Source organism: Podarcis pityusensis, assembly GCF_964106645.2.
Source record: "Podarcis pityusensis genome assembly, contig: HAP1_SCAFFOLD_197, whole genome shotgun sequence".
In the NCBI taxonomy this organism is placed as follows: Eukaryota; Metazoa; Chordata; class Lepidosauria; order Squamata; family Lacertidae; genus Podarcis; species Podarcis pityusensis.
The window spans coordinates 1-24,856 of NW_028293273.1; the positions used below are offsets into that span (position 1 = coordinate 1).

Consider the following 24,856-nt stretch of genomic DNA (forward strand, 5'->3'; position numbering starts at 1 on the left):
GGACGCCTACCCGCACCAGCTCTCGGGCGGGATGAAGCAGCGCGCCGTCATTGCCATCGCACTGGCTTTAGAACCCGACCTCATCATCATGGACGAGCCGACCACTGCGCTCGATGTAGTGGTGCAGCGCACCCTCTTGCAAGAGATCGACAGGATTCGCCGCGAGCTCGGTATCGCCATCATCTTTATCACCCACGACCTCTCGCTCTTAGTCGAAATCAGCGACAGCGTCGCCATCATGTATGCGGGCAAGATTATCGAGCGTTCGCCCTCGAGGGGTCTCTACACCGCGCCGCTGCACCCCTACACGCAAGGGCTCATGCGCGCGTTTCCGCCGCTGGTCGGAGAACGGGAGCGGCGTAGCGGCATCCCCGGCAAGCCGCCCGAACTGCGCGATCCGCCACCGGGCTGCCCCTTCTTCGCCCGCTGCCCCGCCCGTATCGAAGGGCTCTGTGAAACTGTCTCGCCGCCGCTTCAGTCGGTCATGCCAGGGCACGAGGTCGCCTGTCACCTCTACGACGAAGCGCTGCTCGCTGCGCACGGCAAGAGCAGCGCGGGCGTGCAGCCTGGGGAGCTAAGCTTATGACGCAAGCCATCAAAGTCACCCAACGACCAGCCCCTAAAGGGCCTGTCTTCGTCTCGGACGAGCTGGAAAAGACCTTCAGTATCGGCGGTTTTTTCGGCTCACGACAGGTTCCGGCGGTCCGGGGCATTGACCTCACCATTGGACACCGCGAAGTCCTGGGGCTCGTCGGTGAATCGGGTTCAGGCAAGTCTACGGTTGCGCGCCTTATCGCCAAGCTCTACGCGCCGAGCGGCGGAACCATGCGGCTCACGGGCCAGGAGATTCCTGCAACGCTACGCGGACGTGACCTCCTCGCCTACCGGCGTCGGGTACAGATGATTTTCCAGGACCCGTTTTCCTCGCTTAACACGGTCTATCCCGTGAGTTACATCTTGCAGCGGCCCCTCTTGGTGCACGGGTTGGCGACGCGGCAAAACGTGCGGGACAAGGTCAAGGCGCTACTCGAGCGCTGCGGCCTCAAGCCCGCTGAGCGCTACATCGACAAGTACCCCTATGAACTTTCCGGCGGTGAGCGCCAGCGCGTGGGTATCGCGCGTGCCCTCGCAGTCGACCCCGAACTCATCCTAGCCGACGAGCCGACCTCGATGCTCGACGTCTCGATTCGCCTGGACATCATGAACCTCCTCCTAGACCTCAAGGAGCAGGAAGGCTTGTCGCTGCTCTTTATCACCCACGACCTGGCAGGCGCGCACTACATGAGCGACCGTATCGCTGTCATGTACGCCGGCAGGCTCATGGAAGTGGGGCCGTCCACGGCGCTCATCCGTGCACCCAAGCACCCGTATACCCAACTCCTCAAACGTGCTGCGCCCAAACCCGAAACGGGCCTCGAGCCCGATCAGATCAGGACCAAGGGGGAAGTTCCCGACCTCACGGCCCTGCCGCCGGGCTGCCCCTTCGAGCCGCGCTGCCCCTTCGCGCACGACCGCTGCCGTGAAACGGCTGCCCGACCTCGTCGAAGTGGCGCCGGGCCACGCCGCCCGCTGCGTGCTCTACTACCCGGACGCGGCCCAACTTCAGCCCGAGCGCGTCCAAGGTGTACGGGAAGCCTCACGCGCCTAGACCCTTCGCCACCACGCTTTCACTAAAAGGAAAATTCTCATGTCGTCAGTCGCTCTAAGTCAACTTTTCGTCTACCCGATCAAATCGGCTGCCGGAATTGCTCTCCCTAGTACAAAAGTAGTCGCGCGGGGTCTCGAGCACGACCGTCGCTGGATGGTGGTGGACCCCACGGGTATGCTCGTCACCCTGCGTGAACGCCCCGAAACTCGCGCACGTTCAGACGGAACTCGTCGGAGCCTGCTTGCGCCTGAGCGCGCCGGGGATGCCGCAGCTTACGTTGCCCCTAGAACTCCCGGTTGGCGCGTCAACAACCGCCATCATGTGGACGACGCCCGTCGAGGCGCTCATCGTCGAGGAGGCGACCGACTGGGTGCGCACTTTTCTGGAGGGCGATTACTGCCTGGTCTACATGCCTGAAGCAGCCTACCGAAACCACGATGTCAGAGCGGACACACCCCTCTCGTTTGTTGACGGCAACCCGCTATCACTCATCTCCGAAGCTTCGCTCGCCGACCTGAACGCGCGACTGATGACCCCGGTGGACCTTAGAAGATTTCGCCACAATCTTGTCGTCAGCGGTTGTGACGCCTACGCCGAAGATGACTGGGAGACACTCGAAATCGGGGAGCTGAGGCTCGAGCGGCTCGGCCCCTGTGTTCGCTGCATGCTCGTCAACGTGGACCCGGACAAGGGTATGAACGGACGCGAACCCCTGCGGACGCTGTCGGGTTACCGCCGCGTCGGGCAGGAGGTTCATTTCGGGCAGCTCTACCGCATCACGGGTGGCGTCTCGAGCACCCTCTCGTGCGGTGATAGCGTGACCCCTAATGGAGGAGACTTGCGTGGCGCGGCTTAAGTGGGTCTACCTGGGCGGCGGCAGTACCCGCGCACCCGGCACGATGGCGTCGTTCGTGGCTCAGGGGGAAAAACTTCGCGGGTTCAGAAGTGGTCCTCGTCGACCTTGATGCAGAGCGGCTCGAGCTTGTTGCCCGGCTCACACGCAAGCTTGCGGAGGCTCAGGGGCTGGCTTTGACCGTGCGCACGACGACGAACCGTACCGAAGCCCCTCCCAGACGCCGACGCGGTACTCTCGAGCTTCCGCCCCGGTGGTTTCGAGATGCGCTACCTCGACGAGAGTATCCCGCTTAAACATGGCGTCATCGGGCAGGAGACGCAAGGACCCGGCGGTTTTCTTTATGGCCCTGCGTTCGATTCACGTGATCAAGGAACTTGTCGCGGAGATGGAGCGGCTCTGTCCCCGAGCTGTCCTTTTCAACTACACCAACCCCGTCAACATCGTCGCTGAGGCCGTGACGCACAACAGCAGCGTTCAGACCATATCGCTCTGCGAAGGCCCTATCACCTTTCCTCGAGAGCTGACCGCTGCAGCAGGGCTCGACCCGGACAAGCTCGACGCAACGATGACGGGGCTCAACCACGCCTGCTGGAGCGTTCGGCATCTCTACGACGGCGAGGACATCATGCCGCTGATTCGGGAGGCGTACGCCCGCGAGCGGGCCGACGCCGAAAGGACGGGTCAGGTGCACTGGGCGCTCTGGTGGCTCGAGCTCGCCTCGACAATGGACAGCCTGCCCGCCTCGTACTTTCAGTATTACTACTATAAGGACGAGCGGCTCGCTGAGCTTCAGGCGAAGCCCACTACGCGCTCGCAGGACATCCTGGCGGCAGTGCCGGGATACTGGGCGCACTACCAGGAGCAGCTTGCTACCGACGCGCCCCAACTCGACCCGGCCCGCTCACGCGGCGGGATTCACGAGTTAGAACTCGCCTTCGACGTCATGGACGCGATGTTCAACGACCGCCGGGAGGTCTGGCCGGTCAACATTCCGAACCGGGGCGCGCTCCCCGACTTTCCCGCTGACAGGGTCGTGGAGGTTCCGGCCCTCATCGGCGCACAGGGCGCGACACCCCTCGTTCAACCGCCTTTGCCGCGCGCGGTGGTTGGGCTCGTCAGGCAGCTTGGCGAGTACCAGGCGCTCACAGCCCAAGCCGCCTGGAATGGGAACCGCAAAGAGGCGATTAGGGCGCTCGCTAGCCATCCGCTGATGCTCTCGTTACCCAAAACTGAAGCTGTCTACAGCGAAATGGCGCACGCCATGAAGGCCTATTTGCCCGAGCGGCTCTGGCGGGCCTAACCTTATGGCGGCAGACTATTTCTTAGGCGTCGATGCGGGCAATTCTAAAACTGTAGCGCTTGTCGCCCAGGCGGATGGCCGCATCATCGGCTGGGGGCGCAGTGGGGGCGGGGACATCTACGTTTCTGAAGAGGGGGCGATAGCAGCGGTAGAAGCAGCGGTGGCGCAGGCGCTCGAGGCTGCCATGCTGTGCCCCAAGGACCTTACAGCGTCGTGCCTCAGTCTTGTCGGGGCCGACTGGCCCGAGGACTTCGCCTTCTGGCAAGGTGAAGCCGAGGCACGGGGCTACGGTCAAAGGATACTTATCGTCAATGACGCCCTCGGCGCACTCCGGGCAGGTGCCGCGGGGGACGGCGTGGCCATCGTCTGTGGTACGGGAGCAGCAGTTGGTGCACGCCACGACGACAGGGTTTGGCACAGTTCGTTCTGGCAAGAACCCACCGGGGGCTTCGAATTGGGTGAACGCGCGTTACGGGCAGCCTATCGTGCTGAGCTCGGGCTAGCCCCGAGGACACACTTGACGGACATGGTCCTGCAGCACTGTAGCTACCCGAGTATCGAGGCACTTCTGCACGGGATGACAGCTCGGAGCACGCGAGCGAGCAGGCGCCCGGACGGCCTGTCGCGCCTGCTTCTAGACGCTGCAGCATTAGGGGATGAAGCAGCAGTGGAGGAAGTGAACCGCGCTGCCCAAATTTTAGTGGACTACGCTTGGGTTGCGGCTCGCAAGGTGGGTTTGGGCGAGCATCCGTTTCCCGTGGTGCTGGCAGGCGGGGTGCTACGCCATGAGAGTGGCATACTCCGAGAAACCATCGCCGCTGGTCTGGAGGATAAGTTCCCGCAGGCTGTCTGCGAGATTGCACCCTTTGAGCCTGTGGTGGGCGCGCTCATGCTGGCGTTTGATTCTCACCTCGCCAATCCCTTAAGCGACTACCGCGTGCTTACCGCGAGCTTGCCCGTCACGGAGTTTTTCGCCACCTGATGCTGGATTAAAACGGAATGCAGAAGTCTTCCCCTTTTCGTGAGGATGTGCCATGAACCTGTTTATTGCAGACGACTATGAGGCGCTAAGCCAACAAGGTGCCGACATCATCGCGCTCGAGCTAACCAAGAATCCCACTGCCGCTCTGCTAGTAGCTACCGGCAACACGCCTATGCGCATGTACCAACGGCTGGCCGCCCTCCGAGAACAGGGCGGGCTTGTCACCTCCGGATTGCAGGTGTTTCAGCTTGACGAGTACCTAGGCGTGAGTTTCGAGGATGACCGCTCCCTCTATGGCTGGATGAAGAGGTCTTTCCTGAATCCCCTGGGGATCCCTGATGATCGGGTCGTTCGCCTGAGGGGGGATACAAAAAGTTCGGAAACCGCTTGTCGAGTTTACGATGAGCAAGTGCGGGCCCGGCACGGTATCGATTTGGCTATTTTAGGCTTAGGACCCAACGGTCATTTGGGCTTTAACGAACCGCCCGCCGACCCAACCGCCCCGACTCGAGTTGTAACCCTGAGCCCCAGCAGCATCCAAAGCAACGCTGCCTACTGGGGAAGTTCTGAGCGTGTACTCCAACAGGCGGTGACGGCAGGGATGAACGTCATTCTGGGTGCAAAGCACATCGTGCTGGTGGTCTCAGGAAAACATAAGCATGATATCTTGCGCCGTAGTCTGCAAGGTCCCATTACACCGCAGCTACCGGCCTCGTACCTCCAGAAGGGCCAAGTCACGGTAATTGCAGACCGGGATGCCTGGGACGGATAGACTGACCGAGTGGTTATTGTGACCACCGAAGAAGCCGAACTCACCTTGCACTCGGCGCTAACCGGGAATGCTGAAGCGCCTGAGTTCACCGGGTGGTTCGACTTCGTGCCGGAGCTATTTCATCCGGTGGAGGTCTATAGGGCGTCGCATTACAGCTGGGAGAATGGTGATAAGCCTGAGTCAATGACGAAACCGTGCGCCAAACCGTCATGCCGGACGGTGTGGGTTGTGTTGAAACTAAAGCCAGGTGCCGCCCGAACGCACCGCCCGGGACGAAGCGCGGGCGGTGCAGACGATGCTCGAGAAGCTGATCAAGTACGACTGCCGCCCGCTCACCGAAGCGCGCCCCCGAGGCGCGCCTCGTCGGCTGCTGCCGCGACTTTGCGGTGCTGTTGTGCAGCCTGCTCCGCCAGCAGGGCGTCCCGGCGCGGGTACGCTACGGCTTCTCGCTGTACTTCACGCCGCGCTTCGGCTGCGACCACGTGATCACTGAGTACTGGGAGCATAAGTCCGCGAGATGGGTGCGGGTGGACCCACAACAGGACGCCCGGCACCGTGCCCTGAATAAGCTCGTGTTCAGCCCACAAGATGTCCCCCGCGACTGGTTCCTAAGCGCCGGACGGGCTTGGCAGTTGGCGTGCGGCGGTCTCACGGACGATAAGCGTTTCGGTTACGACCGCGGCCTCGCAGGGTTGTGGGTCATGCAGCAGTACTTGGTTCATGACGTGGCGGCGCTCAACCAGGTAGAACTGCTCAACGGAGACCAGTGGGGGCTCTGCCACATCGGTCCGGAAACGACCCTGACCAATGAAGAGGCGGCCGTGTTGGACGGGGCCGCCCTGCTGACGCAGGCGGACGACTTAGCGGCGCTACGCCAGGTTTACGAGGCGCAGCGCGGCTTGCGGGTGCCCAATACGTTCACGTCGCTGAGCCTGACTCACGAGCAGCGTGAGGTTCGCTTAGGGGCGGGCTGAAGGAGACCGCGAACGAAGTTTGTCAAGAGCTCCTCAAGTTGGCCGTCCGCCAGGCTCTTAGTTGCGTCCCTGGCAACCATCTGGGCGACCTCAAGCGTCGAGGTTTCTCGACCCCGGAACCCTTGTGCCGTGGCCGACGACGTACGACAGGCTGCTTTATCCATCAAACTCCCCAAACCGACCGCTCGGCCGGGGAACAGCCCGACTCGACTTGGAAAGACGGCATTCCCGAATAAATTTGGAATGGAAAAACGATGTTGACGGGCGGCTAGAGTGACTAGTCCTACAGTTGCAGTTGGCGTCTTTGCCGTTGGTAATGAGCCCGTTTCGCGTGAGCTTGATGCCGTCGCCGCCAGCACGACCAAGCCAGGACAACCTGTGAATTCAACTTGTCACGCCAGAGTAGTAGACAAAGCAAGTGCCGCACCTCTGGCACGCTCAACACGATAAGTTCACCGCCCGCATCGCCCCCTTTTTCGCCTCACGGGCACGAATGACACTCAGGAACGCGTGAGCCAGCAGTAACAGCGTGGTATGGCGATACCAGCCTGTCCAGGAGCGTGTTTCGTACTCATCCAGACCAGCTTCTCCCTTGACAGCCTCGAACCCGGTTTCAATCGTCCATCGGGTACCCGCAATCTGTACCACCTCAGCGAACTCGGTGTGCTGAGGGGCGAAGACGACGTAATAGGCGAGTTCCTCAGGATCGTCCAGGCTGCGCCTTGCCAGGAACCACCGGTCGAACCCTGGTTCGATGAGGGGTGCAAGTGCAGGATACGTCGTGCTTAAGTCCCGCAGGCTCAACCACGCCCAGTCATAAACACGTTCTCCTTTACTGCCGCTGCCCGCCGATAAGCGTTCCCAAGCTTTTGGCTCGAGTGTCTAAACAACTCGGCGATGTGAGGCTGTTGCAGCCCGCGCTCAGCAATGAAACGCAGCATGAAGTTGGCAGGTACCGCCAGGATATAAGGTTGATGGCGTTTCTCTAGCAGCTGGCGCACCTTGCCTGAGGAGTACACCGTGTCGGCCGTAACCCACGCCGCTTGAACACCCGCCTTGAACGCACGCTGGAGCATTTGTTCAGCCAGTTGCGGTTTGGTCAGGAACGCCTGATCTTCGGGAACCTGGACTTGGTTGCGGCGCCTTTCATCACCTGCCCACTCTTGGGGTAAAAATAGCTCACGATCGATGAAGGCTGTGCCCGCTTTGCTCGCATAGGCCAGAAACACCCCTACCTGACAGTTCTCGATCCGTCCGGCTGTACCCGAATACTGCCGCTTGACGCCCACCGAGCGTTCGCCCTTCTTCAAAAAGCCTGTTTCATCAATAACCAGCACAGCTTCTTTCGAGCCAAGGTTGTCTAAAACATAGCTGCACAGGTCATCGCGTACTCCCTCTGCATCCCACTGCGAGTTGTTCAGCAAGCGCTGCGTACCGTAAGGTGTCGCTTCACCCGCCTGTTCGGCCAGCCGCCAGCCGTTCTTGCGCTTGACCGGGCCAAGTAGCCCTCGTAGGTAAGAAAGCGCTCGTTGCCGCGGCTCAGCCCGGCTGAAGCGAGGGGCGATTCGGGCGTGCAGGCTATCAAGCTCATCTGCCCACTCGCGTACCTGATCCAAAGACGGAATAGTCATGTCATCAGCTTAAAAGCTTTAACTGCAACTGTAGGACTAGGATACCCCCGATGCTTGTCGGTCACGACCTCTGCTGGTGTAGCACCTCGCCGTTCGATGGCTTGTTTGAACAAGGCGTTGGCACTCTCCAAGTCGCGCTTTTCACACATAAGGATATCGACAACTTGCCCTTGATCATCGACTGCGCGGTAGAGGTAGGCCCACGTGCTCTCGACCCTGAGGTAAATTTCGTTGACGAACCAGCGCGTCCCAAGGACTTTGGCTTTGTGCCTCGCCGCCTCTGCCAGCAGGGGGCTGACCTTTTGTACCCAGTGGTGTACGGTATGCCGAGTGACGTCGACGCCACGCTCGGCCAGTAAGTCACGCACCTCGGCTGCCGAAAGCTGAAAGCGTAAATATCAGCGCACCGTCATCACAATCACAGCTTGCGACCAGCGGTGAGCCGCGAAAGGCGTGCCCGTTTTAGCTGTGAAGGTTCTGCGGCAGCTTAGACAGCGGTAGCGTTGGGTTAGGCCCGGTCGCGGCCGTCCTTCTTGCTCGTCGTACTGGCGCAGTGCGGGCAACTCGCCATGACCGACCCTACCCGCAGCACAGCCTGCTGCACCAGTCTCCTCATAGATCAAGGAGGTAGGTATAGAACGCCTCATCGCGCTCCCAACCTGAAGCTTCATACACGCTCTGAGCACTTCTGTTACTTACTCCTGTTCTAAGCAGCAAACCCTTTAGCCTGTGTCTCCAAAGCGTGCTGCTGCGCCCGTTCGAGCAGCGCTTTAGCAACCCCGCCGCGGCGCGCCTCCGGCATCACAAAAAGATCGTTGAGAAGCCACAACCGTTTCATCGAAGGTGACGAAAACGAGGGAAAAAGCTGAGTGAATCCAACTGGCCCGTTCATATCAGCCAGGAAGATTACGCTGTCATTCTGCGTCAGGCGCGTTTCCAGAAACACGCGGGAAGCATCGAGATCGGACGGTTGCCGGTAAAACACCCTGTACCCGTCAAACAGCGGCACTAGTACTTCCGGGTGAGAGGCGTCGGCACGGTAGATGGTGAGCGGTTCAGGTTGCATGTTTTTTCACTCTACCGCTCTACCTGTTCTTTGTCCTGGCTGGACAGTTTTCGTTTTTGCTCCGCCCACCACCTAATACCGAATTGTTGGTAGTCGGTTCCGACTGTGAATTCGGCAGGGTTGTAACGGTCTGGATAGAGTGTTTCAGCTCTAGGTGTTGCGCTTGTTGACAGCCGCGTTGTAAGAGAAAAAGCCGGAGGAAAAGCCTGCAACTGTAACGGCGATGAGCGCCCAAGTGCGATCATCGGTGGGGATGATAAGCGTCATAACAAAAGTAGCGACGAGACTGATAACCGCCGAGATAAGACCTGAACCAAACTCCACTTATGTTACACCCTCTTATCACCACGAGAAGTGAAGATGTGATAGCACTATGGCGAGTTTAGCAGTTCAGGGCGCTCGGAGTGGTCATGACGAAATCAGCGAGATGGTTTCAACTCGGCATACACCAAAGTCGTTCCGAGTAAACGCCATCAGGCCGTAGGCGAGTGCAGCGGCAAAACAAACCACATCGAACGCTTCAACTGCACCCTAAGGCAACGGGTCTCACGGCTTGTCCGCAGCACCCTGTCGTTCTCAAAAAAGCTTGAGAACCACATCGGCGCCATCTGGACCTTCAATCTCTCTCGAATCGAGGCGGGGCTGGATGTGGGCATAGCGGCTGATGCGCCGAAACTCGCTTAGCTGCCATTCAGTCGTAACAATATCGAAATCACCATTGAGCCAAAGCTTTAAGACGCTTGCCGTTGTTTCTTCAGGCGAGATGAGATGAAAAGCAGCAATCAGAACATTGGTATATAGCACCACCCGCATCTACTGATTGCGGTTCTGTCTTACCCACTTCATAGCATTAGTCGCCAGCTTCAGGGCGTCCTCATCGCTGAGGTCACGGTTACGCTCATGCACAGCGTCAAGAGTCTCAAAAAACTCCGGCGAGATGCCACGGCGACGCCGCTCGAAACGCTCGATCTGCTCGAGTAGGTCGGGCAGCGCTGCATCATCCATCCTGGCGATGCGCTCGCGGATTTCCTCACGGGTCATCATACTTTAAGGATAGGGATTTTCAAGGGCCGGTCAATTTCTCAAACGACCTTTTGCAAATTTTTATCTCGAGCCCATCTTGCAGGAGGTTCGGGTTTCGGTGACTCCGGGTCGCGCACGCTTAGAACGGTACTTGGGCGTGTTCAAGGCATAGAGCCCGTCACGCCGCATGAGCCGTTTGACGCGGCCTAGTGAGCAGGGCACTTCTTGCTTGTTGAGTTCAGCGTGAACCCGAGGACTGCCATACCTGCCCTTATGGTTGGTGAACACCGTTTTGATCTGCTCTAGCAGCGCGAGATTAGCTTTTTCGCGTTCACTTGGTGATTGCCGCCGCTGGCGAGCGTGGTAGTAACTATTTCTCGGCACCGCCAACACTTCACAAAGGACGCTGACCGGAAACTCGTTTTTGTGGGCGTCAACGAAAGCGCATTTTAGGTCGAGTGCCTGGCAAAATAAATGGCGGCCTTTTTTGTCAGCGAAGCGCCGAGGTTTTGCCGTCCAATCGCCTACTCCATTTCAAGCCGCTTCACCTCACCTTGCAAGCGCCTCAATTCGGCTTCCTCAGCGGTTGGCTGCGCACGCTGATGACCTGGTAGCAAGCGACCTTCGCGGTATTGCCTCCGACCGAAGGAAGTGCCCGTGGCACGCCAATTCGTGGGGTTGGCTTTTGGGATCCCAAGACTATTATCTGCCCCCGAGACGGTGTAACCTTTCTCCTCTATAAGCTTCACTGCATCAATCTCAAACTCCATCGGGTATTGCCTGACAACTCGTTTACTTTCGGACATGAGCTTCTCCTTGGCAAGATTCTAGACCCTGCTGGTTTTGTCCAAGGAAATGAACCAAGGCCACCTTTCGTTTTCTCAAAACCACCCTCAACTGGCAAACGCCGCAGCTACGGCACCCTGAACAAGCAGACATTTGGTCGTGGCTGGTACTGCTCGCTTTCACGCAACTTAGACTCGCTAAGGGCATGGTGACGGACGTGAAGTTACCCTGGCAGCGACCTCAGGAGCCGCAGCGGATGACGCCAAGTAGGGTCCGGCGTGGCTTTATCGAACTTTTACCGGTACTTGCTACACCTGCATCCATGCCAAAATCCTGCGGCAAGTCACCAGGACGACCCCAGGGCAGCCTCTCTGGCAGAGCAACGCGCTTTCCTGCACGACAACGCCGTACCAGCAACGCCAAACACCTCCATCAACCACCCCAAAACCTCTACCCTGAATCTCCAAACAGTTAAATCACAAGCTAAGTTTCCTTGGCTCATAGGCATTGACGCCGAGTGGCCCGTCAGAACACCACCGAGAATTTCCGCCTCGAGAATACGCGCGCTTTAAAGCGGCAAAGCCAGGGTAGAGGAGAGTTTTATATCGCTCTAGAAAATTCTCAATGGTAGGCAAAAAGCAAAAAGAATAGGTACGAGACCGACATTAAGCGCATTTATTTTCGAGCCATAGTTTTCTGGGTGTCCGGCATGTAGTCGCCTGTCAATCCCGTTTGGGCGCACTTCGGTCGTGACGTGCTCAAGGATGAGCCCAATTACCTGTAGGACTACGCGCTAATGCTTTTTAGCGTGTTTCACAAACTCAGAAAGAGGGCTGGGTCGACGTCAAAGAATCTCCCAAGCTTTTTAGCAACCTCGACGCTGATACCGCGCTTACCAGAGAGCATGGCGCTAAGGGTTCCCTGAGTTGCGACTCCGGCCTTAGCAAGTTGGTATTGGCTGACGCCGCGCGCCTCCATGTAATGCGCGAGCACATCTTTAGGCGGCGCGCTAGCCTCTTTGAGTTCCAGCTCATGCTGACGCTCATATTGATCCATGTAGCCGGTCACAATGTCGAACAACACTGCGTACTTGCCCGCCTCGACGTTGCGGGTGTCGATGAGGTAGTCGGCAAGCTCTTTGAGTTCGAGGTACTCGCCTTCGCTGGTGGGTCGCTCGAGCGGTGCCTGCTGGTAAAAGGTGTCCCATGCGTCAGCAACGGTGTATGCGCTCATTCCGGTTTCCCCCTTTTGTTCCACTTCGTGTATTCAGCGTGCGTCATCACGTGGCGGATGTAGACGCGCTGCGCGGTGTAGCTGATAAACGTCATGAGCCTAAAGTTGTTGCCGCCGACGTTAAAAATTGTCAGTGTGTTGCCGCTGTCGGTCCTGGCGAGGTCGGCGGTTGGGAAGTCGGCACGTACTTCGTTCAGGTTCGCGTAACTGGCTTTTTGCATCGCCCGGAGCCACACCCGTAGCGGAACTTCGGCTTGGTCGTGCCCTTCCCAGAATTCGCGGAGGGTGCGGGGGGCGATGACGTTCACAAGACACTATAGCGCATATTGCCATATATGGCAATATGCGCTATAGTGTCGGTAAGCGCAGGGCATCAGTGGCATGCACTTGTCGTGAAGTCGCTAAAGACATTGAGCGGACGGTCTCCGAAGCTCTCCGCGCGTCTGAAGTCTAGAGTTATCGAATCCCGGCCCAAACGCTGCATAACCGAGGTTCAAACTTCGCTACGATACTCCTCCCTACCGCGCTGCAGCACGCACAACTAAAAGTAAAAGTCGGTGCCTTACACCTTGCCGACAGTGACTGCGCTAGAAGGAAACCAGCATGTCTATTAGCGGTAGCTTTTGGTAAGACGGTTTTGAATATTTACTGAGGTTTACACAAGAGTCGATTGAACTGCACTAAGGCGTTGGTTGCCTCTTCCTGTGAGAATTTCAGGAGGTTGCCCCGCGAACGAGGATCCAGGGCAACTTGCGCGAGCCCCGGTCCTAGAGCCCGGGCGGAGATGACTGCTTCGTGGATGTTCACGTCGTTACGTAAGATGCCTTGCGTTTTGGCAGCTTCGAGCGTTGTGGTTAGAGAATCGCGGATGTACGCTCCTGCCGAAGTCGTTTTTGCTTTTTCAGGGGAAGCGGTGGTTTTTAAATTTTGCATTTCGAGGAGCGTAAAGCGTTCAGGATTGGCGAAAATCCAGTTCATGTAACTTCGGGCGAGGGTCTCAAGCCGCTCGAGGAGGTGATTTTCGGGTACTTGTTCGAGCTCGTTCTTGATGGCTTGTTGGAGTTGTTCGGCCGATTGGGTGCAGATTGCCGTAAAAAGTTCATCTTTGGTCTTGAAGTGGTTGAAGGGGGCGCTCGAGGAGACACCCGCTCGTTTGGCTGCCTCGCGTAAGGAGACTTTCCCTATACCTTGCTCCTCGATCAGCTCGAGCGTGACGTCCATGAGTGTCTGCGCGAGGTTGCCGTGATGGTAAGGTTTGTGTGCTGGTTCATCGTCCTTTGAGGTGCGCGTCATGGTGTGTAGGCAAGTTTACCATCAACGATTCCTAGCCTATCCTTAAGCTATGTGTTATCATTGCTCATATTATAAGCACTGCTCATATCCCTCACATTCTCACAGAATAATAATGTTCTCACTGCTTATATCTGTGATAGGAGGTCAACCAGCCCAGCACCCTTGAGGAAAGCCCGATTGCCTTGTTAGACAAAGGCGCGTTGCCTGAGTGTGGAACGCCCGACCCTAGAACCAGCGCCACCCAGCGTATCGGCGGCGCGTGGCTATCGCGTCAGGAGCTGCCGGTTCTGGCGGTGCCGAGCGCGCTGCAGTTTGAGCGTGAGTAGCTCAATGACCTCGTTAATCCGCAGCACCCGACGTTTGCAGGAGGCGCGTCGGGGAGGCGCACGCCCACGACGGGAACTCATGCCTCAAAAGGCTGAAGGAATACCCCAAGCGTTGTCATGCCCCCTAAGGCAGTAACTTGTTGGTATAGAGGCTGGCAAGCTCAAGCTCGCGCACAACCTCTCCAGCGGTGTTGGTCATCGCACCGGCGTCCAGCAGAAACTGCGGGTAGCCACCCTCCCAGTATTCAGCCTTTTGCTCTCCCCAGGCCTGTCCCTTAGGGATGTAGTAGGGCGAAACGAAAGCTTGCGAAGCGCGCACAAGCACCTCATCCAAAATGGTTCCTGCATGCTTCTGGGCTTCCTGGATAAAGAGCGTAGCAGCTTCATTGGGATACTCGGCAGCGTAGGTGTACCCCTTGGTCGTCGCATCCAGAAACGCCCGCAGCGCTTCGCTGTTTTCACGAATGCCTGCGGGACTTGCGGTAAAAACAGGCGTGTAGTAGTCGGGAACGCCGTAATCTTTGAAGTTGAAAAAGCGCATGGCAACCCCTTCCCGTTCAGCCAGCACGCCCTGCCAGCCCCGGAAGATCCAGGCAAAGTCCACCCGCCCGGCCAGGAGCGCGTCGAAGCCCGAAACGGCAAGCTGCACGCCACGAAACTCGCCCTTACCCCCATCGGCGCGAATGACGGTAGCGATAACTGGCTGTTCGTAGCGCGCGCCGAAGGCGGCGTGGGTGGTGCCATCGAGTTCACGGGGCCGGGTGATGCCGGAATCCTCACGGACCGCGAGGGCTGCGGTATTTGTAGACATAATAGCGGCGATAGAAACGACCGGCTCACCGACAGCCGCCGCGCTCAGCACGCTCTCGGTACCGGAAATCCCTACCTCGGCGCGTCCACTGGCGACGAGCTGGCTGGGAGAGATGCTGCCGAAGGGCAAGAGCTGCAGGTCTACCCCGGCCTCGTCGTACCAGCCCTTAGCGAGGGCAACGTAGACCCCGGTATGGTTAGTGTTGGGTGCCCAGTCGAGGGCGAGGTGAATGGGATGCTGAGCACTCGCAAGGGCGGCAGCGAGCAGGGTAGCCAGGATCAGAAAGACCTTCATGGCTAGGCGGCCCTACGGGTGGTTGAATTCGAGGGGCTGTTGGCGGCAAGGGTTGCGTGAATGACGATGTGCGCTGACGTCTCAGCCGCCCGGTCAAAAGCCGTGCGGAGCTGGCCCATGACCGCGCTGAGCGGTCCTTCGAGCCGCGTGCAGAAGTGTTGCGGCGTGACCTTGAGCCCAGCCGCTTCAGCCGCAGCGTGAATTTCGGCGTAAATGGCGTCCATATAGCCGCTGACACCGAGCGGATAGAGCGAGAACTGACAGGCAACCAGATGGTTACCGCCGGGAACCTCGAGCGGCTTCGTCTGCCGGCTGACTGTAGCGACGGGGTCGCACACATCCGCGCCAGGTTCACCGGGACAGCCACGAGACAAGAGCAGGCTGACGGCGACGTGCTCCTGAGTGTCTACAAAAGCGCCACAAACGCTTGTGAGCGTCTGAAAGAGTTCGTTCTCTTCACCCGAGAGGTAGGTCGAAACGTCGTCGGTCTCGCGCTCGAGCCGCGTTTTTTCAAGCGCCCCTAAAGAACCGAGGATAGTTTCGATAAAACCGTCGGACATCGCGTAGAGCGAAAACCGGGCACCGATCACGACATAACACCTTGAGCGGAAACGAGTTGTAGCATATCAGCCCTCCCTGGTGGTGTCACCAAGAGGCTTGCCGAGCATTGTTGTGCTGGGAAACCGACTTGTCACGCTCCCTACGCCAGGATGAACTGGATCAGGTTCGGTGGGTTGAACGGGTGTTCTCTCAGCCTTACGGCACCCCTGGTGACTTACCCGACCATACCACAGCTAGGGTCCTGGCGTGTCTCCAGCGGGCTCGGTAAGCCAAAGCGGATGGACGCCCCAAGTCCTTCTTTCGTGAGGTTTATGCGGGTAGCATGGTGCATCCGTCGCACGCGAATCCGGCCCTAGTTCACCTTTCGGACTCGACCACCCGCTAGGAGCTCATTATCCATCCCGCTTTTACTATCCAACTCACCCTCGAGATCAACCACGACACAAAAAGCGAGGCCGACTCGACTTCTCCCCGCTCATTGCGTACGAAGATAGCGAGCGGCAGATAATCGTCGAAGCCCGTTCGCTGAATGTTCAAACTGTTGATCTGGTCCTCGAGACTCTCGACGTCGATGGACTGGGGTGAAGACTCCACCTTAAGACTTTGGTCTAGCGGCACAGTGACCCCCTAAGTGAGGTTCATTCTAGAGCGCTGCTAGGTGAAGTAAGGCGCAGTCGCAGCCTGTCCGATAACGACCAGCTTCGTTTGACGTGAGGACTCGGCCTGAGCACCACGTCAATGCTATGGTTGCCACGATCTAATGACGCACTCCGAACCCCTTACCTCTACCCTCACCAGCCGTGAGCACTTCCGGGCTGCTGTGGGTGTCCTTACCCAAAGCTTCTACGATTCCCCGCAGTTTGTTGCTACCTGCCCCGATCCCCGCAGACGCAAGCGGGTTCTACCTATCTTCTTCGGTGTGGCGCTCCGCGACGCCCTTGCACACGGCTACGTCGACGTCATTCAGGAGCAAGAAGCTGTCGTAGCCCTTGCCCTGTGGTTACCACCGGGCAGCACAGAGATGATCCCAGTCCGGCAAGCACGTGCGGCTTTCTCCATGCTGCGTCTCGGGCTGATAGCCCCACGTGCACTACGTCGACTCGCCCACCTGGGCGCGAGCATCGACGCCTTGCACCCGTCTGAGCCACACGCCTACTTGCAAGGGTTGGCGGTTCACCCGAGTGTTCAGGGGAGGGGATACGGTTCACGGCTTCTGCTGCGTGGCTTAGGGCGTGCTGACGCTGAGGGGTGGCAATGCTAGCTGGAAACGATGACCGAGCGTAATGTCAGGCTCTACGAGCGGTTTGGCTTCCGGTTTATGCGCCAGCAGCATGAAATTCTGCCAGGTGGGCCACCGTTCTGGTTCATGTGGCGTTCTGGGCAGACCAAGGCCACAGGGCAGTAACGCCCTACCCGTCTCCAAGCCGCATTAGCGTAGTCTCATGCCGACTTCTTTGTCGGGCGCTGAGTTTGAGTTAGAGAACGAAAGAGTTGCCGTTGCGTCAGGGGTGGGTGAGGAAGTTCGCTGGCATTCGACGCCCGCAGGCCATCTAAGATGAGCGCAAAGAACCTGCGCCACGCCTCAGGGGCTACCGCAGCAGTAGCCGCCACGATGCTGGAATTGCCCCACGCCACAAACGCTAGATCTTCCGGTGTGATGTCCTGCCGCAACGTGCCTTGTACCTGCGCTCGACTAATAAGCTCTTGCATCTTTTCACGCAGCTCTACTCGACTGGCTTCAAGTTCGCGGTTCCCCGGAAGCGCGATGGTAAGAGCCTCCTTTAGACCAAGATCGCTAGCCTGCATTTCGGAAATACGCTCTAGATAGAAGCAGAAGCCCTGCCAAGCATCTTCGTAAAGAAGGGCTTCCGCTGCGGCTTGATGGCTCTGCTCGAACTCAGACGTAAATAATTCGGCCAAAAGCGCCTCGCGGTCAGGGAAGCGTCGGTAGAGCGTGGCGATGCCGACGCCCGCCTGAGCCGCTACGTCCTCCAAAGGTGCTGCTACGCCACGGGCAGAGAAAACGGCCCGGGCCGCATCGAGGATTTTGGCGCGATTGTTTTCAGCATCTTTGCGTAGTTTGGTCCGCTCCTCTTTCACACCCCAATGTAGCATAAATGAAGAGTACCCTCCGTTTTTGTGTTAGCGTATGGAATGTGGATAAAGACCTCCACTTTTGAAGAGTCTAAATCGAACGGAGCAACATCATGAAAATCGGCATCAGCGGGGCAAGTGGACAACTCGGTCAGGCAACGGTAGCGGCACTCAAAGCACGAGTGCCCGAAGCGCAGATTATCGGCATCTCGCGTTCACCGGACAAGGTAAGCGCACTCGACATCGAGGCGCGCTTCGGCGACTTTGATCAGCCCGACTCGCTCACAGAGGCGTTCGCAAGTCTAGACCGACTGCTCATTATTCCCTCTGGCGACATGCGCCCCGGTGTTCGTGCAACGCAGGGACAAGACGCGATTCAGCATGCCACCGACGCGGGCGTCGAACATGTGGTCTACACCTCGTCGCTCGGCACGAGATACGCCGAAGTCCCACACCTCTGGCAGAGCTACTTCGTCCCCGAGCAGGCGCTCATGCGCACGGCTAAGAAGTGGACGATCCTGCGGATGGCCTACTACGCGGAGTCCTTCAGCGACGAGGCTGGGATGTCGTTGGCGCAGGGCGTCCACGCTTCTACGTCCAACACGCCCGTGAACTTCGTCTCGCGTGAGGACGTGGCAGCAGCGGCAGCGGGCATCCTCGCTAGTGACGGTCACAACGGGGCCATCTACCACGCGACCGGCCCAGCAGCGCTCGACGGTGCGTCCCGCGCCGCACTTGTCTCCGAAATCACAGGCAAGAGCTTCGCGTTCGCCCCTGTGAGCGCTGAGCAGTACCGCGCGGGTCTCGAGGGCGCGGGCCTACCCCCCTTCGTTGTAGATGCGGTGCTCAGCATCCAGGACATGTGGGCGGTCGGCGGCTTCGACGTGACAACGGGTGACGTCGAACGGCTGGCAGGAAAACCACCCCGCTCGCTGGCTGAGGTCCTCGCGTCCCGGCTGGGATGACCTTGCAGGTCAAAGGAATAATGATGATGGAAGCCAAAAAGTTTGAGCTCGGCGTCTACACGTTCGGCAACACCCCTCGTACCGCCGACGGTGGCTACGGCGCAACCGCCCAAGCGGTCCGCGACGTACTCGAGGCGGTTCACGTTGCCGAGCAGGTCGGTCTCGATTTCTTCGGCTTCGGCGAGCACCACACCCGCTCGATGCCGCTGTCGTCACCAACATCGCTTGTCAACGCGGCGGCAGCGTCCACTAAAACGATCAGGCTCGGGACGACGGTCACGGTGCTGTCCACTGACGACCCCATCCGGGTGTTTCAACAACTCGCTACCGCTGCGGCAATCGCGCCCGGTCGCATCGACCTCGTCGCCGGACGCGGCTCGTCGCCCGTCACGTTTCCGGTTTTCGACTTGGATGAGCGCGACTACGACATGCTCTACAGCTCCAAACTCGAGCTGCTGCTTGAACTCAACCGTCATGAACGGGTGACTTGGAGCGGCCCGCACCGCCGCCGCGCACTCGAAGATGTGCACGTCGTTCCGCGCCCGGAGGAGCCGCTGCGGATCTGGCTTGGCACCGGGGGCAGCCCCGAATCGGTCATGCGCGCCGCCCAGCTCGGCCTACCTATGTTCCTTGGCATCCTCGGCGGGACGCCAGAGCACTGGGCGCAGTACGGACGCGCCTACCGCGAGGCCTGGGCTAGGTCTGGACACCTCAACAAACCTGCGGACATCGCCGTTGCCGTTCACGGCTTCGTCGCCGAGAACGAACGTGAAGCCAAGACAACCTACCTCGAGCACGAACTCCGCATGTTTGAAACGGGGATGGCAGAGATCGGCCGACCAGGGCGGGCACCCTCGGGCAGAGCAGCTGATCTCGAGCCAGGTGGAATGGTGTTCGCTGGCGGACCCGACGAGGTCGCCGACCGTATCCTCCACCTCCACGAACGCCTCGGTCACTCTCGGCAGATCCTGCAGATGGACGTCGGTGGCATGCCGCACGCGACCTTCCTCAAGGGCATCGAGCTGCTCGGCACCAGGGTCCTCCCCCAAATCCGAAAGGAGCTTAAACAGCGATGACCGACAAGAAGACGCTTCACGTCGCCGTGTTCGGCGCCAGCGGAAAGATCGGTCTGCACGTAGTCGACCAGCTCCTCGCCGTCGGCTACACAGTCACCGCCTACGTACGCAACCCCGCTAAGCTCACCCTCACGCACCCGAACCTGATGGTTGTCCAAGGTGAGCTCAACGACCCTTCCGGCGCGGCCCGGGCCGTCACCGGCGTCGACGCCGTGATCAGCGCGCTCGGACCTACGCTGCGTCGGGGTGCGACTGGCACCCCGGTCACCGACGGCACCCGTAACATCGTAGCGGCGATGCAGATGTCCGGCATCCGCCGGTTCATCGGATTGGCAACCCCGGCCATCAGCGACCCTCAAGATCTCCCGACTTTCAAGGCAAAGCTCTTTCGGCTGATGCCGCGACTGGCGTTCCCCAACGCGCTGACCGAGCTCGTCGGGATGACCGAGGCCGTCACCAACTCGGACCTCGACTGGACAATCGCCCGCATCACCAGCCCGAACGACAGGCCGGCCAAGGGGACCATTCGATCGGGGTTCCTTGGGCGGGACAAGGTCCGCTCAGCCATGACGCGAGCGGACATTGCCGCCTTCCTCGTCCGCCAGCTCACCGACGACAGCTACCGCCGCGCCGCACCCGCCATCAGCAACTGAGACACACTACCGTCGCGTCCCACACCGCAACCTAAGGAGAGACCATGTTCATCGCGCTCGTCATTACTGCCGTCCTGCTCGCCCTGATGTGCGCCTCTTCCGCATTCATGAAACTCCGCAAACACGAGCAGGTCATCGCGATTATCAACGGCACCGTCGGCGTCCCGCTTCGCTACTTCCCTGTCTTGGCGTCGCTCGAACTCGCTGGTGCCGCCGGGGTCCTTGTGGGGCTATGGCTCGCACCGCTCGGCGTCGCAGCCGCAGCCGGCCTCGTCCTCTACTTCGTCGGTGCCGTCGCAGGCCACCTTCGTGTCGGGGACACTAAAAACTTCATGATGCCAGCGCCGCCGCTGGTGGTCTCTGTGACCGTGCTCGCCCTCCGGCTCGCGACTTTGTGACGGCGCGACTTTGTTGGCGCATCGCCTTCAGTGGCACAACTTTGTAAGACACCATTGGTGCCGTCTGACAAGCTTTGTAGGCATAAGCCGGAGCCCCATGCGACAAGAAGCATGAGCGCTCGGTGGCCTTACCAACGCCGTAGATGCTACGCAACCCGCTTGCCGGGAGCGTAACAGGATAGGCACTAAACTTGTGATTTAACTGTTTGACCAGGGTAGTAGCGTAATGGATGGAGCTTTCAGCGCTCGAACAGCTACGCGATTTTAGGCACGGCGTCCATGAACTTTGTTCTCACCGCGCTGACGCGCTCTGCGACGTTATCGATGGCGCGCTGAGCGCCGGGTTGGTGCCGAGTTTCGCTTACCTGAGCCTGCAAGCCGCTCATCAGCGGGGACACGGCAGCCTTTACGCGGCCCTGGCAAAGGGTCGAATGGGGTTCCGTCAACTTATTTTGGGTTGAGGTAGGCTGCTAAGATGTTCGCCTCAGCAGAGTGCCCCAAAGGTTACCGTTTCCCGAAGACCATCATCTCGTACGCCGTCTACCTCTACCACCGTTTTCTGCTTTCGTACCGGGACGTGCAGGAATTGCTGTTCGAGCGGGGTATCAACCTCAGCCACGAAACGGTACGGGTTTGGTGCGCCAAGTTCGGCCCTCATATGGCCGAGGCAGTACGTCGCCGTAACACGAGGCGTGGTCGGAGCTGGCATCTAGACGAAATGCGTGTCGTCGTTGGTGGATGTCGTCCGCTGGCTGTGGCGAGCCGTAAACGAACATGGCGAAGTCTTAGACGTGCTGCTACAAGAGAACCGTGATAAGGGAGCGGCCAAGCGCTTCTTTAGAAGGCTGATCGACGACCAGGAGCTACCTGAGCGGATCGTGACCGACGGACTTAGGAGCTACGGCGCAGCTCTCGAGGAACTGCCTGAATTAGGCGTGAGTGAACACGTCACCGTATCTGCGGCGGAGCGCCAGAATAACCTTATCGAGCAGAGCCACCGACCAACCCTAGAGCAGGAGCGGCAACAGCGAGGTTTTAGGAGCTCAAAACGTGCTCAGGGATTTCTGATGACCCACGCCGAAATTAACGGACTCTTCCCCTATGCTCGCGCTAGCACCACAGCGTGGTTACATCGGCAGATTTTGACACGCGGCTTCGCCTTATGGGCTGAACTGTCACAAGCTATCCCCTGATAAGCGTTCCTGCATAGCGACCTAACCGGATTTTCGTAGCTCGTGACCACGCCATCCAAAATAAGTTGACGGAACCACTCGAGAACTACCTCCGGGCACTCGACGAGGCACTCGCCCGAGAGGACCCCTGGGAGGGGTTTCTCCTTTTTTCTCGAGCAGATGGGCCAGCTACAGGCATGCCATCCCGGCCTGTGCCACACCCCGTTCGTCGCGCTGCCGGGCGCGGAGCGCCTCGAGGAGGACCGCAAGCGGATGCAGCGCCTCCTCGGCGACCTGCTCGCCCGCGCCCAGCGTCACGGTGCCGTCCGCGCCGACGTCACCCCGCACGACCTGACGCTCGTCGCGCGGGGCAACGCGGGCATCATCGCCAACAGCGCCAAGGCCGGATCGGACGACCTGAAGCGTTACCTCGACCTCATGCTGGACGCCTTCCGCGCGAACGCGCGGTAACGCCCGACCCGGCGACGCCTCAGATGGTTGGGGGTGAAAGGGGGGTTGAGTAAACTTCTCGTGTTGCTGGCTGAAATTTCTTTCTGCTAGGACCATACGTTGCCGCTCGGTGACGGCGCTGGTTGCTCTAGTGGACAAGGTATTTGACCAAACCGATCAGGACGCCTAGCACCAGGGCGGAGACCCCGCTCAGCAGGCTGCGCCACCAAGACCCGTGGAGCAGTTGGCCGACCCGTAGCCCGTAGATGAAAAGCGCCAGGTAGATGGCATATTCGGCAATGCTAAGTGCGACGGCGACCGAATAGAGCCCGGTCGCCGAGAGGAGAAGGACGAGGGTAGGGAGGTTGGCCGAAAGCAGGATCGGCCGGGTTTGCCGCCAGATGGCTCGGGTTTCGTGAGCGTCCAGCCGCTTCCGCTGGGCGATAACCTCGGCAATCGTCTCGCTGTACGCCTCGGCCAGCGCGATGGCGAGCGCCGTGCCGAAAAGAGTTAAGGCAGCTTGCCAGGCGGTCGGCGGATGTTCCTCCATGACGAGCAGAACTGCCAGAACGCTGATCGAGCCGTAGATGGCTTTGGAGACGAAGTGCTTGTCGAAAAAACGCTTGGGCTTAACCATAGCTTATTTAACAACAAACCCCTCATCTTGCGGCTAGGCTCTGTAACCGCTCCATAAAGACATTCATCGCTCGAGCTATATGTTCAAGATGCCCCATCCCCGGCCTCGACATATACCTGTATCAGTTCCTCGAGCACGCTACTCATGTCTCGCCCCTCGAGGCTCACCTTCGCTGGTATCATCCCCGCCATCTGCGAATACCTCGGGTCGCCCCGCTTGCCCCGCTGGTCGGGTTTCGGCTCGGCGTACTTCGACCGGCTCGGCGTCTCGGCTTGCGGCTGGTTCGCCTTGTCAAAGGTCACGTAGCACCTCTACGTGAACGCCCGGAACTCTTCCCATACCCTCGCACTGCCGGTGTGCCCGGCAACCTTGACGCTCGTCCTCGAGAGTGCTGGGATCATCATCAGCGCGGCATCAACGGTGTTTTTTCACGCGGCAGTTCGGTCCGTTGAACGCATAAAACAGATTTTAATGGTAGCAAGTATGCTATCCTTCTACCATGAGACAAGTTAATCTCAAAAGTGATCGGGTCGCGGTTCTACTCGAGCAGATCACGCGTCGAACAGGAGAAACAAACGTCGACGCTGTCATGAAGGCGCTCGAGGAGCGTTTGCAAGAGCTCGAAGCGAAAGACCGTACGGCGCGCACGCTCACCTGGCTAAGGACAACCGTCTGGCCGAATCTTCCCGAGATGCAGCACGGTCGAGCACCTTCCAAAGAGGAGCAAGAAGAACTGCTCGGCTTCTGATGGTCATCGACAGCAGCGTTCTCCTCCAAATCCTTTTTGAGGAACCTGGTGCCGAAGAAGCCGTGCTCACCCTGGGCCGAGCATCAAACCTGATCATGGCATCCCCGACGCTTCTAGAAACGGAGATCGTTTACGGGTCGAGGCGAGGTTTCAACTTGGGCGAGGTAGCGGAGCTTGTCGAGCGTCTCGGCATTGCCCTGCGCCCGTTCACCGCCGAGCACGTCATGGAAGCGAAACTAGCATACGCGCGCTTCGGTAAGGGGCAGGGGCATCCGGCGCAGTTAAACTTCGTCGACTGTGTGAGTTACGCGTTGGCTAAAGTGGCAGGACGGCCACTTGCTTTCAAGGGTGAGGATTTCAACCTGACCGACCTCGACGTTGTGAAGCTAGGCTAATTCATTAAGAGCAAGTCCGCTCATCCCTCAGCTTCTGCAGACAACGCGCTCGTTAACCGCATTAGTCTACGCCACGCCTTGAGAGGAGACTGTAAAGTTGTGCCGGGGTATGTAAGTCTCGAAGCTGCGAATGTGACAGGTTGCATCCCCTACGCTGCTCAGGCTGTGGTCCGTAACCCCGCAGCCAACCAAGAAAATGTCATCACGTCCAGCCTCACGCCCTCATGAACTGAGCTTGCCTCGCTTTGGTTGGGTAGGCAGATGTCGCCACGCTGCACGGCTTGAGCAAATTCGATGCCCTCCAGTAAACGTTGCCCAGTTGCGATAGAACCCAAACCGCGCATCGGCTTCACCCGATCTTTGACGGGTACGTGCGAGCGTTCGATTGATTTAGTCGTAAGTGCTCGCTTGCGGTGTAACCCGGTACGGCGGTGTGTAGCGTTCGGCGCGTGCTGCCTTACTGACTGAAGATACGCCTGGTGCTTATCGGTGACGACCTCGTTTGGAACCACACCTCGCCGTCTAATCGCTTGTGCGAAAAACGCTTTGGCGCTCGCTAAGTCGCGTCTCTCGCGCAACAGCACGTCTACAACTTGGCCCGATTCGTCCACAGCACGGTAGAGGTACGCCCACCGTTTACCGATCCGCACGTACGTTTCGTCTACAAACCAGCGTTTACCAAGCGCTCTAGCGTGACGTCGCCCAGGAGCAC

At 59.1% G+C, this 24,856-nt stretch overlaps 8 protein-coding genes across 8 annotated transcripts; 6 read left to right on the forward strand and 2 right to left on the reverse strand.

Annotated features, from left to right (window-relative positions):
- Nucleotides 1-582: 582 nt before the first annotated feature.
- Nucleotides 583-1,674, forward strand: LOC308469149 (putative peptide import ATP-binding protein; the record flags this gene model as incomplete). The annotated part of the gene is made up of 1 exon (XM_081024494.1): nt 583-1,674. The coding sequence occupies one exon, from the start codon at nt 583-585 to the stop codon at nt 1,672-1,674; it is 1,092 nt and encodes a 363-aa protein (XP_080880620.1).
- Nucleotides 1,675-2,799: 1,125 nt separating this feature from the next.
- On the forward strand, nt 2,800-3,804 carry LOC308469150 (putative 6-phospho-beta-glucosidase; the record flags this gene model as incomplete). The annotated part of the gene is made up of 1 exon (XM_081024495.1): nt 2,800-3,804. The coding sequence occupies one exon, from the start codon at nt 2,800-2,802 to the stop codon at nt 3,802-3,804; it is 1,005 nt and encodes a 334-aa protein (XP_080880621.1).
- Nucleotides 3,805-3,808: 4 nt separating this feature from the next.
- LOC308469151 (N-acetyl-D-glucosamine kinase-like) lies at nt 3,809-4,786 on the forward strand (the record flags this gene model as incomplete). The annotated part of the gene is made up of 1 exon (XM_081024496.1): nt 3,809-4,786. One exon carries the CDS (start codon nt 3,809-3,811, stop codon nt 4,784-4,786), a length of 978 nt encoding a protein of 325 aa, XP_080880622.1.
- Nucleotides 4,787-14,014: 9,228 nt separating this feature from the next.
- Nucleotides 14,015-14,995, reverse strand: LOC308469152 (formylaminopyrimidine-binding protein-like; the record flags this gene model as incomplete). Its single annotated transcript, XM_081024497.1, has 1 exon — nt 14,015-14,995. One exon carries the CDS (start codon nt 14,993-14,995, stop codon nt 14,015-14,017), a length of 981 nt encoding a protein of 326 aa, XP_080880623.1.
- Nucleotides 14,996-14,997: 2 nt separating this feature from the next.
- Nucleotides 14,998-15,555, reverse strand: LOC308469153 (putative HMP/thiamine-binding protein YkoF; the record flags this gene model as incomplete). The annotated part of the gene is made up of 1 exon (XM_081024498.1): nt 14,998-15,555. The coding sequence occupies one exon, from the start codon at nt 15,553-15,555 to the stop codon at nt 14,998-15,000; it is 558 nt and encodes a 185-aa protein (XP_080880624.1).
- Nucleotides 15,556-17,763: 2,208 nt separating this feature from the next.
- LOC308469154 (quinone oxidoreductase 2-like) lies at nt 17,764-18,615 on the forward strand (the record flags this gene model as incomplete). The annotated part of the gene is made up of 1 exon (XM_081024499.1): nt 17,764-18,615. The coding sequence occupies one exon, from the start codon at nt 17,764-17,766 to the stop codon at nt 18,613-18,615; it is 852 nt and encodes a 283-aa protein (XP_080880625.1).
- LOC308469155 (uncharacterized protein y4vJ-like) lies at nt 18,612-19,691 on the forward strand (the record flags this gene model as incomplete). Its single annotated transcript, XM_081024500.1, has 1 exon — nt 18,612-19,691. The coding sequence occupies one exon, from the start codon at nt 18,612-18,614 to the stop codon at nt 19,689-19,691; it is 1,080 nt and encodes a 359-aa protein (XP_080880626.1).
- LOC308469156 (flavin reductase (NADPH)-like) lies at nt 19,688-20,344 on the forward strand (the record flags this gene model as incomplete). The annotated part of the gene is made up of 1 exon (XM_081024501.1): nt 19,688-20,344. The coding sequence occupies one exon, from the start codon at nt 19,688-19,690 to the stop codon at nt 20,342-20,344; it is 657 nt and encodes a 218-aa protein (XP_080880627.1).
- Between the last annotated feature and the right edge of the window lie 4,512 nt (nt 20,345-24,856).